This window comes from Mercenaria mercenaria, chromosome 7 (assembly GCF_021730395.1).
Source record: "Mercenaria mercenaria strain notata chromosome 7, MADL_Memer_1, whole genome shotgun sequence".
Taxonomy (NCBI): Eukaryota; Metazoa; Mollusca; class Bivalvia; order Venerida; family Veneridae; genus Mercenaria; species Mercenaria mercenaria.
The window spans coordinates 72,158,077-72,172,003 of NC_069367.1; the positions used below are offsets into that span (position 1 = coordinate 72,158,077).

The following is a 13,927-nucleotide window of genomic DNA, read 5'->3' on the forward strand; positions in this document are numbered from 1 at the left end:
AATGTTTGATGGTAACATGACCCTCTTTATAGGAAATGTTTGATGGTAACTTGACCCTCCTTATAGGAAATGTTTGATGGTAACTTGACCCTCTTTATAGGAAATGTTTGATGGTAACTTGACCCTCTTTATAGGAAATGTTTGATGGTAACATGACCATGACCTCCCCCCCCCCACCCTTTATAGGAAATGTTTGATGGTAACATGGCCCTCTTTATAGGAAATGTTTGATGGTAACATGACCATGACCTCCCCCCCCCCCCCCTTTATAGGAAATGTTTGATGGTAACATGACCCCCCCCCCCCCCCCCCCTCTTTATAGGAAATGTTTGATGGTAACATGACCTTCCCCCACCCTTTATAGGAAATGTTTGATGGTAACATGACCCTCTTTATAGAAAATGTTTTGTGGTAACATGACCCCCCTCTTTAAAGGTAATGTTTGATGGTAACATGACCCTCTTTGTAGCATATGTTTGATGGTAACATGACCCTCTTTATTTCAGAATGCTCAGCAAATAATTGATCTCACAAGTGCAATGAAAGAAAAGGAGAAAGAACTTCAGCTCAAAGATTCAAAGTGAGTATATATGGCAGACTGAGCCATGATAGACTGGCAAAAGGTTCTCATCATTAACATTAGATTTGTATGTTCCGGTTTACTGCCTCTTATGGTTACACAAAGGGAGAGAGAAACTTTAGATACAGACATATCTGGCTAACCTAACCTAGCTGTTTTTAGCTTGACTATTCGAAGTAATCTCATGATGGCAAAGATGTGAGTACAATTTGAGAACATTTGATCAAGTGGTTTCTAAGAAACATGCTCATATCGAGAATTTTAACAAAATTGTACTCACATCTTTGCCTTCATAAGATTACTTCATGAGACAGGTTTCAGGTTACTGTTACATTTTGACAAAATCATGTCCCTTTTTTCAAGTAAGAAAATCTTGCTTAAGCTGGTGTTATGTGGAAGGGCTTCAACTAGTCAAATGTGCTGTCATTAGACAGTTCTTGTTTTTAGATTCAAGTTCAAAATTAATACCACTTTAACTAACACTTAGACTTACTTATTAAGGTACTTTGATGTGGTGATCTGAGCTACTGGTACATTGCACTTTCACTTCGTATTACTGTCGATTTGTCAAATCAATGGTTCTTTGAATATGGTACAACAAAGTCCTATAGTCATATCTGTATTGTGAAGTACCTTTCTATATTTACAGGCTGATGGATGCACTGGCTCTAGAGAACAGTTTAAAAGCTGAAATAAAGCATTTAGAACATACTGTGTTTGAACTGGAAGCTACAAATCAGGTAATGTACAGCTGTTACAGAACAACTTCAGTACAGAACTTGCAGCTTTTCTGTGCTCTGTACGTAGGTAGACTGTAATACTTTTGATACATTAGTTGTAAAGCAAGTTCTCACAGCTTATACAAATTTGTCAGAGGTTCAACCAGGTGACCATAGTATGGTAAACCTTAGTATGTGAGAATAGGATCCAAGTGAACATCAAAACTTAAGTTAAAAAAAGTTTTAATCTTTAACAGTGACATGAGTTTAAACAGTTTATTCTTGCTAACTCACCTGTCTATGGTGTGACAGATATTTTCTACTTACTTCATACTCTATAAATAAATGATGCCTAAAGGTCACTGAATTATGTTATTTCCACTTTATTTACAGTGGAATTTCTAAAAAATTGCCACAAATATGGAAATTAAAAGATGGTCTCTCTGCTAAACAGGAAAAGGGGGCACCTGTATGGATAAGGGCCCTTATTACAAATCACTTGGCGTTCAACAATATTATGTAGATTTCTTTCAGGTGAAGAAGCCATTTAGCTGGTTTACTGAAGGGCATTGCCCATATGCCTCCCAATACCTGAAATAATTCCCAGAGGGGTACCTGGGGTCGTCCTCCTCCATCAAAGGCTGAATAGTGGCCATATATCTAATAATTGGGTCAGTGTGATGTTAAACCTAGCTTAAACAAACAGAAAATACGGGAAAAGGAAAAAGTGAGGTTTCAAAGCAGATTATGAAGTTGTTGTTTTAATTTGGATGCAAGACTCTTGAAATAGGTAAAAATGTATATAACAGGAAGAAAAAATTGTTACATCTCAAAGCAGTTTGTTTTAATTCAGTAATGACCTTTGTTTCAAGTTTGACTGTAAATTTCAGACATTGAAAGATGAGCACCAAGCATTACAGATGGCATTTACGGCACTGGAGGAGAAGTATCGTAAAGTTCAGGAAGAAAATAGTGAGCTGATGGCCCGCTGGCTCAATCAGAAGATGAAGGAGGCGGATGTAATGAATCAAGAAAATGACAGGTTTTTCAGGTATGATATAAACGCATCACTGTCCCTATGACACAGTTCAATCAAATAAATGATATGCTACAAAGCAGCAAGTAAAAGTGAAGTCTATATATGAAAGTTTTTGTTCAACGTGTGTTAGATCGAAATATCTTTCATTGAGTGAACATCTGATACAATAACAACTGTGATTGCAGTATTTTTCCATGACTCTTGTGAAAATGAAAGTCAGGGTTTCCAACATGCAACAGATTTTTTCTTCTTGCCTATTTTTTCAAATTTTTGACATTTGAAAATTAATGTACTTTTAAGAGTTGGTTATTTGGATCAGAGACAGAAAATGTCAAACTTTCTCACGCAGTTTGTATGGATATACTCTAACTTTGAGTTTATAATCATTTTATTCATAATTAGATCTCTTTAATTATCAACATTTTTCAGTTATTTTCCTATGTTAATAATTATGTCTCCCCCATACCCCCATACATAGGGGAGACATATTGTTTTTGCCATCTGTCTATCCGTTCGTCTGTCTGTCCATCCGCATTAAGCTTGTCCGGCTTTCACAGGTCAAACTGCTGGCCGGATTTCGACGAAACTTCCCAGGAGTGATCAGTACCAAGACTAGTTGTGCATATCCCCAGCACGTTCCGCTTCGCTTCACGAAATGGTCACCAGAGCTAAAAATAGAAAAATCTTGTCCGGCTTTCACAGGTCAAACTTCTTGCTGGATTTCAACGAAACTTCCCAGGAGTGATCAGTACCAAGCCTAGTTGTGCATATCATCAGCACGTTCTGGTTCGCTTCACAAAATGGCCGCCAGAGCTGAAAATAGAAAAATCTTGTCCGGCTTTTACAGGTCAAACTGCTGGCCGGATTTTGATGAAACTTCATAGGATTGATCTGTACCAAGCCTAGTTGTGCGTTTCGCTAGCATGTTCCGCTTCACTGCACAAAATGGCCACCAGAGCTAAAAATAGAAAAATATTTTCCAGCTTTCATAGGTCAAACTGTTAGACAGGTTTTGCCGAAACTTCACAGGAGTGATCAGTACCAAGCCTAGTTGTGCATATTGCTGACACGTTCCACTTCGCTGCACAAAATGGCCACCAGGGCTATAGGTATTCATAGGGGGGGAGACATATGTTTTTTTGACAAAAACACCTTCTAGTTGATCATTGTTGTCAAGTAACAGATATAAGTGTGTCACAAATCAGTTTTTTATGTTGACAATTGATTATTCAATGAATGTACAGATATAAATATGTCACAAATCAGGCTTGTAGCCAGTTGTTGCAAAATTTGTACCTTAAGAACAATTCACTTTCAGACACAAACAAGAACGTCTACAGAAAGATTTGGAAGATGCTGCTAGTGAACCAGTTCAGATCAAGGCTGAAGAGTATGTGTCATTATATTTTAGTGTCTTATTCATTGATAAAGGTAGATGGTCTCCGTGGTAGTGTGGATGCTGTTGCTGTAATCTCTTGCCCCTTACCACTCTGATGCTAGGGTCATGATGTGAGCAAGCCATTTAGCTGGCTTGGTATAAGTTGATCAATGCTCTGTCAAGATTAATGAGACTATGTATGATCAAACATTTACACTAGTCAGTTTGGTATTATTAGATAAAGTTCTTCACCATTCAGTTGCATGTTGTCTAGATAGGTTTGTAAGTAGAGTATGAATATACACACATGAATGGAATTGTCATGAGTTTAATCCCTGTACAATTTGACTCTAATCAGTCTTTCGCCAGTGATGGTTTATGTATGCATGTTGTCATTTACTAGCCATGAACAAGTCGATAGTGGTAAAGAATGCAGGAACTCCTGTTCGGTTTATTGACTATTTTAAACATAAAACTAACATTACATTTCAGGATTGCTGGTGTGTATATGAGAGGTGTTACTCCAATTTGCCTAAGTGCATCATTACCAACAAAAGCTCAGTGTAAATTGGTAAGTTTACAGCAAGAAAAGCTCAATGTAAATTGGTAAGTTTACAGCAAGAAAAGCTCAATGTAAATTGGTAAGTTTACAGCAAGAAAAGCTCAAGGTAAATTAGTAAGTTTACAGCAAGAAAAGCTCTGTAAACTATCAGGTTTACAGCAACAAAAGCTCAATGTAAATTGGTAAGTTTACACCAACAAAAGCTCAATGTAAATTGGTAAGTTTACAGCAACAAAAGCTCAATGTAAAATGGTAAGTTTACAGCAACAAAAGCTCAATGTAAATTGGTAAGTTTACAGCAACAAAAGCTCAATGTGACTTTGTGCATGAGTGTTTTTGTAATGAAAGCTTGGTGTAATTTGGTTTGTACATTACAGTCTAACCTGTCTTAAGCAGCCAGCGAGGGGAAGCAGACAATTTGGCCGCTTAAGCGAGGTGACCGCTGATCGGTGCAGCCAGTATATGCATTTTTCAGACTTCTGACCAGTTAAGCCTTTAAGCCCATTTCTTTTTTGGTTTTCTAGTATTATTATACCAGAATACATTCACGTGCATTTGCTTTTGCAATACAAATGGTCTTCCTAGCAATCTAAAACTCCGGCGTTATCTTTTTTTTACAACAGAAATTATTACAGACAATTTTCCAATTTCAGAACAGGTTTGTTTTCAATTTTCGCCATTTTGGTAAGGGAAGCTTCTCTCTGCGCTTACTGTCTACGCTAAAATCTAAGATTGCCGTTACGTTCTGCAAATGATCGAGTGGTTTATATTTCGTTCAAACATAATAAATTTCGTATAAATTAAAACGTATTTTGATGAAAGAAATATAAAAAATCATAAATATTATGTAACTAATTAGTTATTGAGTATTATTTTTAACCGAGATCAAACTGTGAACAACAAAATTGACATGAGGTGACACGCTAATTGCCGATAATTACTGGCCACTTGATCGTAACAAAAGGCGATCACACCTTTTGTTATCAGTTTTACCGTATTTTGGTGTGTATAGGTCGCGGTAATGTATAGTCCGCATCTAATTTTTGCTCTGGAAATGGTTGGAAAATTTAAGTTCTAGCGTATTAGTCGCAGTTAAGTTTCGGATTTTTTCCCCAGCAATATTTAATTTTTACCGGCAAAAAAGTTATGGCGGCGGCCATATTGATGCCGCGGACTGAATTATTATCAGAACCTGATTGGTAGAAATCGGACAGTGTTTTTTCGATCCCAACCGTTTCGTACCAACAGTAGTATCGGTAACAGACTACATCAAAGAAAAGCGGCTTTTTGACACTAATTAGCAGCAAACGGTTTGCGTTTACATTCTGTAATTATGCAAGTTTAAATGTGAATTGTTTGCACAGCAATTTTAACACCTTTCCGCGTCATGTACAGCGTTCGACACTAACGGTGTCCCGGGATCCCGAGGACACCAGAAATCCGCAAGGGATCCTGAAGTTCACAATTTCGATGTTCCGTCGGGACTCTTGATTTTCAGATAAAATATGATTCTAAAAAAATGAAATTCCCCAGTCTTGTTCGCTCAAACATCGGTCTTTTGCTAAGCCAGGGCGTTCAGTTGACCCAAAGTCCCGGGTTTTGACCCGCGAAAATCGAGAAAAACTCGTATTTTACCCGCATAAATTACGGCACGTGCGTCGGCTTGACTCGCGGAAATTTACTTAGATGCGTTCCAAGTTCGATAGTTCTGCCCCCTGTCAATCAAAATCCCAGTGAATTTCAATATTGTTAGCCGGCACAAGCGGAAATATGGCAGTAGACGGAGCGTCGTATGTTAATTAGCTACCGACAGATGTCAGTCACGCCACGCGCCAAATGACACGTGCTTATCTCGCGGTTTGTATTTAGTACAATATGCCTTGTCATTAACAAAGGTGTTTATTGATCAATGTTTACAAGTTAATTGATAAACAATGCAGCCTTAGATTATTGTGTTTGTACCATTATTTTGTGTGCTCGATACGATTACATGAGACGGTCGGCCGTTACGGTCTATAACAAATTTATTATCATTGCCGTGGCTTTGTTTGGGCAAAACAAATTAAATAAGCAGAAATTATACGTGGTATGATGAGAAAATAAAGTTAAAACAGTTATCTTTTCAAGAACTTTAACTGTTACTTTTGTTTTTCGTATTTGTCACTCGTTTTCTAGACCGACATTTTCGAACATTTTTATCATTTCTTACAAGATTTTTCTAGTACAAACTAAAATAAAAAGCCAATAAAACGTCTGCATTTACGAAAAATATGATCACTGTTGCCAAAGCAGCTCTTATTTAGAAGAATTTGCTGATAATAAAAGCATGCAAACACTAAACCCCACCCACTTTTAGGCAATGTGCAAAATAAAACAACTAAAATATGAAATGTTTAAGAAAATCTGTTATGACCAATGTACTAGTTTTAGATAAAGTCTGTGGGAGTTGCATTAATAAGGCCTAAAAAATCTTTGTATCTGGTAACATGCTCAAAAAATTAGGGTAGGTAGGTCGGAACATTTTTTTTTTTTTTCATTTTTTTTTTATTTAAGAGAGACTTCGGAATTTTTTTTATGTCAAAAAAATGATTACAAATAAGCGGGTTATAAGGGGGAATGAACTAGGCGGCATACATTTAGACGAACTACAACAAATGGCAGAGGAGTGTGATGGTAGTGAAGATGAGGGGGAAGAGGACTTGGACAGAAATGACATTATTCTTTTACAGCAAAAGTCATACAAGCTATTGTTGTCATTAATGTAAAATGGAAATAAAGTGGAAATAAAATACATGTAGTACTGTAAACAGTTGTGTTTGCTAGATTTTAGTTTTTTCATGTTCTTACCATATTTTGTTATCAGGGACTCCTAATTTTCAGCAGGGATTCCTAAATTTCCCAGCAGGTATTCCTTCGGGATACCTGGCAAAAAAGTTAGTGTCGAACGCTGATGTAATTAACCGCGTTCTTTTGATTCTGAGATTAACAAAATACCTCTTTTTGGATTTTTTTTTCTTTTATTTAAAAATCAAAAGTAAAAAATTATCTTTTAAGTTTTTTAATACGCTAAGAATTAGTATAAACAATGTTTGGAATTGATGACGGATCTGTCCGGATTTTATCCAACCCGGAGTACATGTCAATGGCGTCCAGTAAAACGAAAGTAGAAACAAACGTAATTGAAATTGCAAAAACATCTTTGAATTAAAGTAATTCATAATTTTAATATCTGTATGGGTTATTTACGATCTATTTAATTGAAAGTAACCGCTATTGGTTGAAAGGCCGCCGAAATTGATATTTTTTATCCATTTTGTTCGTTCGTAACAGATGCACGTAATTTTGCGAGAGCTATGGTCAGAAAATTGGCCCGAAAAAAAAAAACTCTGCTGGCAATGTTCTGTCGTATAGGTCGCAGGAACTTTTTCAGGCAGCAAAATGGGTAGAAAAAGTGCGACCTATACACACCAAAATACGGTAATTGAGAAGCTCATGTCATTTTGTCGTTCTTGTGGTGAGACTTAGCAATTACGTGTTTCTCAAAAATCGGGTATCTTCGGCGAGTATCGCCTAAAAATAATTGGTTTTGGAAGAAACATGGCGGCTGAAAGGGTTCAAATACGGCGGTCGGGAGGCAATTTCGGTGGCCGGTGGCCGCTGGCCGCGGACAGGAGGTGGATGCTGAATGAAGTGATATAATAGAGGAAAATCCGTCAGGGGTGTCAGAAAATGACCGCTAAACGGAGGTGACCATTAGTGCAGGTTAGACTGTAATTGCAACAAAGGCTGTGTTGACTGGAACTACTTAGGGTAAACATTTCCTCCCTGGAACATCAAGTAGGCTTCTCAAGAAATGTCTTTGTACATTTTTTAGCTCACCTGTCACATAGTGACAAGGTGAGCTTTTGTGATCACCCTTCGTCCGGCGTCAGTCCGTCCGTGCATCAACAATTTGTGTCTGCACGATAGTGGCTTCATTTATGAATTTATTTTAACCAAACTTGCACACAACTTGTATCACCATGAGATCTTGGTTCCTTTCTTGAACTGGCCAGATCCCATTATGGGTTCCAGAGTTATGGCCCCTGAAAGGGTCAAAATTAGCTATTTTGACCTTGTCTGCACAATAGCAGCTTCATTTATGATTTGAATTTAATCAAACTTACACAAAACTTGTGTCACCATAAGATCTTGGTTCCTTTCTTGAACCAGCCAGATCCCATTATGGGTTCCAGAGTTATGGCCCCTGAAAGGGCCAAAATTAGCTATTTTGACCTTGTCTGCACAATAGCAGCTTCATTTATGATTTGATTTTAACCAAACTTGTATCACCACAAGATCTTGCTTACTTTCTTGAACTGGCCAGATTCCATCATGGGTTCCAGAGTTATGGCCCCTTAAAGGTCCAAAATTGGCTTTTTTAGCTTTTTCAGCCATATAGAGACTTCATTTATGGTTTTATTTGATACAAACTTCCAAAATGTCTTCAACAACAATAAATCTTTGATTCCATGACAAATCAGATCCAATCGTAGGTTATAGAGTTGTTATGTCTCCCCCAAGAGACATATTTTTTTTGCCATCCGTTCGTCCGTCCGTACGTCACACTTCATTTCCGAGCAATAACTGGAGAACCATTTGATCTAGAACCTTCAAACTTCATAGGATGGTAGGGCTGCTGGAGTAGACGACCCCTATTGTTTTTGGGGTCACTCCGTCAAAGGTCAAGGTCACAGGGGCCTGAACATTGAGAACCATTTCCGATCAATAACTAGAGAACCACTTGACCCAGAATGTTGAAACTTCATAGGATGATTTGTCATGAAGAGTAGATGACCCCTATTGATTTTGGGGTCACTCCGTCAAAGGTCAAGGTCACAGGAGCCTGAACATTGAAAACTATTTCCGATCAATAACTAGAGAACCACATGACCCCAGAGCTCCAGATAAGCTGCGTATTCGCGTATTTACGCAATTAAAATTGCAGAAAACCCAATTGAATTCATACAGTGTGCGTACTGAAACGCAATTAAAATTCCTAATACCCAATTCGTAAAAAATAGCTTGCGTATTGCATTTTCCTTATAACTAGAACGGGTACGAGACTTTAACGCTAGATTTGACTGACTGGTTATACGTTACTGCAGAACAGGTTGCAATTTATCGGAAAAATAACAGGACCATTCAGTCGGCTGATCGGTGTTATTTGGACGCTTTGTAAACAATTTTACGCCGATAAAATGTAAAGAGGTTGCAGGAAAAAACATTGTTGCAGCACAAACAAACAAATTAGTGGGATATTTTGCTGTTCAACAATGACAGTTATCTGTTTGTGACGATGTAGTGTCACCAATACTGGATGACATCTTTTGGGAGAATGCATATTGCGGTGACCACATCGTTCGGGATATTGTGGATGAACTGATCTCAGACTGCATTAAAAGTGAAAAAGAAAACAACAGTATGAAACATTCATTTACCCAATGCAAATTTCCAATACCCAATTCAGACAAAAAGTGATGGGTAAATACCCAATTGCACCAAAAGCTTATCTGGAGCTCTGTGACCCAGAATGTTGAAACTTCATAGGATGATTGGTCATAAAGAGTAGATGACCCCTATTGATTTTGGGGTCACTCCATCAAAGGTCAAGGTCACAGGGGCCTGAACATGGAAAACCATTTCCGATCAATAACTAGAGAACCACTTGACCCAGAATGTTGAAACTTCATAGGATGATTGTACATGCAAAGTAGATGACCCCTATCGATTTTGGGGTCACTCCATTAAAGGTCAAGGTCACAGGGGCCTGAACATTGAAAACCATTTCCGGTCAGTAACTTGAGAACCACTTGACCCAGAATGTTGAAACATGATAGGATGATTGGTCATGCAGAGTAGATGACCCCTAACGATTTTGGGGTCACTCTGTAAAAGGTCAAGGTCACAGGGGCCTGAACATTGAAAACCATTTCCGGTCAGTAACTTGAGAACCACTTGACCCAGAATGATGAAACTTCATAGGATGATTGGTCATGCAGATTAGATGACCCCTGATGATTTTAGGGTCACTCTGTTAAAGGTCAAGGCCACAGGGGCCTGAACATGGAAAACCATTTCCAGTCAATAACTTGAGAACCTCTCGACCCAGAATGTTTAAACTTTATAGGATGATTGTTCATGCAGAGTAAATGACCCCTATTGTTTTTGGGGTCACTCCGTTAAAGGTCAAGGTCACAGGGGCCTGAACATTGATAACCAGTTCCGATCAATAACTTGAGAACCACTTGACCCAGAATGTTGAAACTTCATAGGATGATTGAACATGCAGAGTAGATGACCCCTATTGATTTTGGGGTCAGTTTATTAAAGGTCAAGGTCACAGTGGCCTGTTCATGTAAAATTATTTTTTTGAAATAACTTGAGAACCACTTGACCTACAATGTTGAAACTTAATAGGATAATTGGACATGCAGAGTAGATGACCCCTATTTTTTTTTAGGTCACTTGATCAAAGGTCAAGGTCACAGGAGCCTGAACAGTGACTTGAGAACCACTAGGCCAAGAGTGTTGAAATTTAGCGGGATGACTGGATATGCCAAGTAGATGATCCCTATTGCAGCCAACCATCAGTGTCTCTTTGACTTTCGCTCCTGACTTCTTGCCTATAGGACTTTGCATTGGGGGAGACATGCGCTTTTTTACAAAAGCATTTTCTAGTTTTATATCTGATTACCTCCCCTGATTGTAATCAAAATGGATTTATATCAGTAAGTACTTATAGGACTTATTTGAAATTTCATTATTGCTATTAGTTGGACTGAGACAATCAGGGTAGATAACTATGGACTGATTTTATGTCAAATTACCTCCCGTTATTTCAAATTAAAATGGGTATATCTCCATAACTAATGAAGATACTGATCTGAAATTTCATTTATGTCAACAGATTTATTTGGCAGATCCTTCTTTTGTTCACTTACAATATTTATTTTTTTGTACCCCCCGACAACAAAGTTGTAAGGGGGGGTATACTGGTTTCAGGTTGTCTGTCTGTCTGTCTGTCTGTCCGTCTGTCCGTAGACGCAGTCTTGTGCACACCATCTCTCCTTATCCCCTTGACAGAATTTAATGAAACTTCACACAAGTGATCAGTACCAACAGTAGTTGTGCATGGGGCATGTTAGGTTCTTTTAGAAAAAAAATTTGCAGAGTTATGGGACTTTGTTTTTTTTGTTACTATACTATATACATAGACACAATCTTGTGCACACCATCTCTCCTCATCCCTTTGACACAATTTAATGAAACTTCACACAAGTGATCAGTACCAACAGTAGTTGTGCATGGGGCATGTTAGGTTCTTTTAGAAAAAAAATTTGCAGAGTTATGGGACTTTGTTTTTTTGTTACTACACTATATACATAGACACAATCCTGTGCGCACCATCTCTCCTCATCCCCTTGACACAATTTAATGAAACTTCACACAAGTGATCAGTAACAACAGTAGTTGTGCATGAGGCATGTTAGGTTCTTTCAGAAAAAAAATTTGCAGAGTTATGGGACTTTGTTTTTTTTGTTACTATACTATATACATAGACACAATCTTGTGCGCACCATCTCTCCTCATCCCCTTGACACAATTTAATGAAACTTCACACAAGTGATCAGTAACAACAGTAGTTGTGCATGGGGCATGTTAGGTTCTTTCAGCGACAAAAATTGCAGAGTTATGGGACTTTGTTTCTTGTTAACATACTTCGTACATACAGTCTGCATATGCAATCTTGTGCGTGCCTAATCTACCAAACCCTTACACACAATTTAATGAAACTTCACACAAGTGATCAGTACCAACCCTAGTTGTGCATGGTGCATGTTACATTCTTTTAGATAAATATTCTGCATAGTTATGGGACTTTGTTTTTTGTTACTATACTGTATACATACAGTCTATATACATACAGTCCACATAATTATGCAATCTTGTGTGCATCAAATTGCAATGTACTGTGTCAGTGCATGCGGGGGGTACATTCATCACCTTTAGTGATAGCTCTAGTTTTAATTACTTCCCTTTTACATTACTATAAATAGCTTATTTTTAGTAACTTTTTTATTATTGGCCGTAGGGAAAAACCGAGTCCACTTTTCTGTGGTACAACATGAATGGTACCTCCAATTTATAGGTGTATTTTGACATATCTATACCTTGTAAGAATTTTTTTTTCTTTTTGGTTAAATTTCTTCCCTTTGTTGTTCCTGTCCTTTGGACTATTTTTTCTGAGGACCTTCTTGTCCTCAAGTGCAATGATAACAGGTGAGCGATATAGGGCCATCATGGCCCTCTTGTTGAAAAATGTTTACTAATTGAAGAATAGGCAGAGCTATTGTGCTTATTAGTTTGTAGGCATCGGCATCACGATTTGGTTAAGGTTTTATATGTAAGCTGGTATTTTAGTAACCACTTGTGGGAGTCACACACTAGATCCATTTGATGAATTAAATTGCTGCACATGTTCCATAACTCTGTTTTGCATTTTAAAAAATTCATAGCCCATTTATTTTGTCTTTTTTAGCAAGTTTTTGAATGTAAGCTGGTACCCACTATTGGGAATGGATTAAAACCTCACACACTTGTTATCTGTGATAGTCTGACATTTAGTGCATGCTTTCCAACTCTGTGTTCTTTGTTACAAAGTTATGCCCCATTTTTTGATTTCCGTATTTATTCATTTAACTTTGTTTAATGGCAAGACTTTCGAATAGTCAAGCATTGCTGTCCTCCAACAGCTCTTGTTAAGTTGTCATATAATTGCTTGGTATATTCTTATTTTCCTCATGTAAGGCACATACTCGCGGGGCCTACTATGTATTTGCAAAGGCTAGAAACAGCTTTAGTTACACAGGGCAGCATAACCATAGGGAAAAAAAAACACATAAAACAATATAAATACAGACTTGTTAACTGATGCAAAATATTCCTGTAAGCAACAGTAACTGCCCTACTGTTTGTGCTGAGTAAGAGTTGCCATGGTATCTGTTTTGCAGGATGCCCATGAAGGGGAGGTAAATGCTGTATTATGGAGCCCCACAGGAAGTTTGTTTGCAACTGGGGGATCAGACAGAAAAATCAAACTCTGGGATTATAATGGAGGTCAGTTTTGAAATCTAGTTTATATGGGAAAAAATCTTGTTTAAATGATGTTTGTTAAGTTGACATTTGTTTCACTTTTATTGTAGGATTTGATAGTCAATTAGCCTTTTGCTTTGTTGAGAAATCAAAAAAAGTTTCTAAATTAACTAAGGTATTTTTATGTTTCCAGGTTAGTTACGCTGGTAGTTTATGTTTCCAGGTCAGTGTACATGTAAAGGGACATTACTGGGAAGTAATGCTGGTATTACTGCCCTTGAGTTTGACTTGGATGAAGAATTTGTACTTGGAGCATCAAATGACTATGCCAGTAGACTGTGGTCTTTGTCTGATCAGAGATTGAGGGTGAGTTGGTTTATATGTATTGAAACAATAAATACTGTACAATCTTGAGAAAAACAAATTCTGATGAAATGGGATTTTTTTATGAAACCAAACAAATGTCTGACTGCCAAAAATTTCCTTCTTTAATTCAGTTTAATAAAGTCCTAAG

General features: G+C 37.6%; 1 protein-coding gene across 1 annotated transcript in view; it reads left to right on the forward strand.

The window, feature by feature from the left end:
• The first annotated feature begins 426 nt into the window (after positions 1-426).
• Positions 427-13,927, forward strand: part of LOC128558659 (autophagy-related protein 16-1-like) — a 42,822-nt gene continuing 29,321 nt past the window's right edge. Inside the window, exons 1-7 of the mRNA XM_053548655.1 lie at positions 427-580; positions 1,230-1,320; positions 2,190-2,350; positions 3,657-3,728; positions 4,209-4,287; positions 13,332-13,437; positions 13,637-13,779. Coding sequence (XP_053404630.1) covers positions 540-580; positions 1,230-1,320; positions 2,190-2,350; positions 3,657-3,728; positions 4,209-4,287; positions 13,332-13,437; positions 13,637-13,779 — 693 coding nt within the window. The 5' untranslated portion in view covers positions 427-539. The remainder of the gene's footprint in view (positions 581-1,229; positions 1,321-2,189; positions 2,351-3,656; positions 3,729-4,208; positions 4,288-13,331; positions 13,438-13,636; positions 13,780-13,927) is intronic.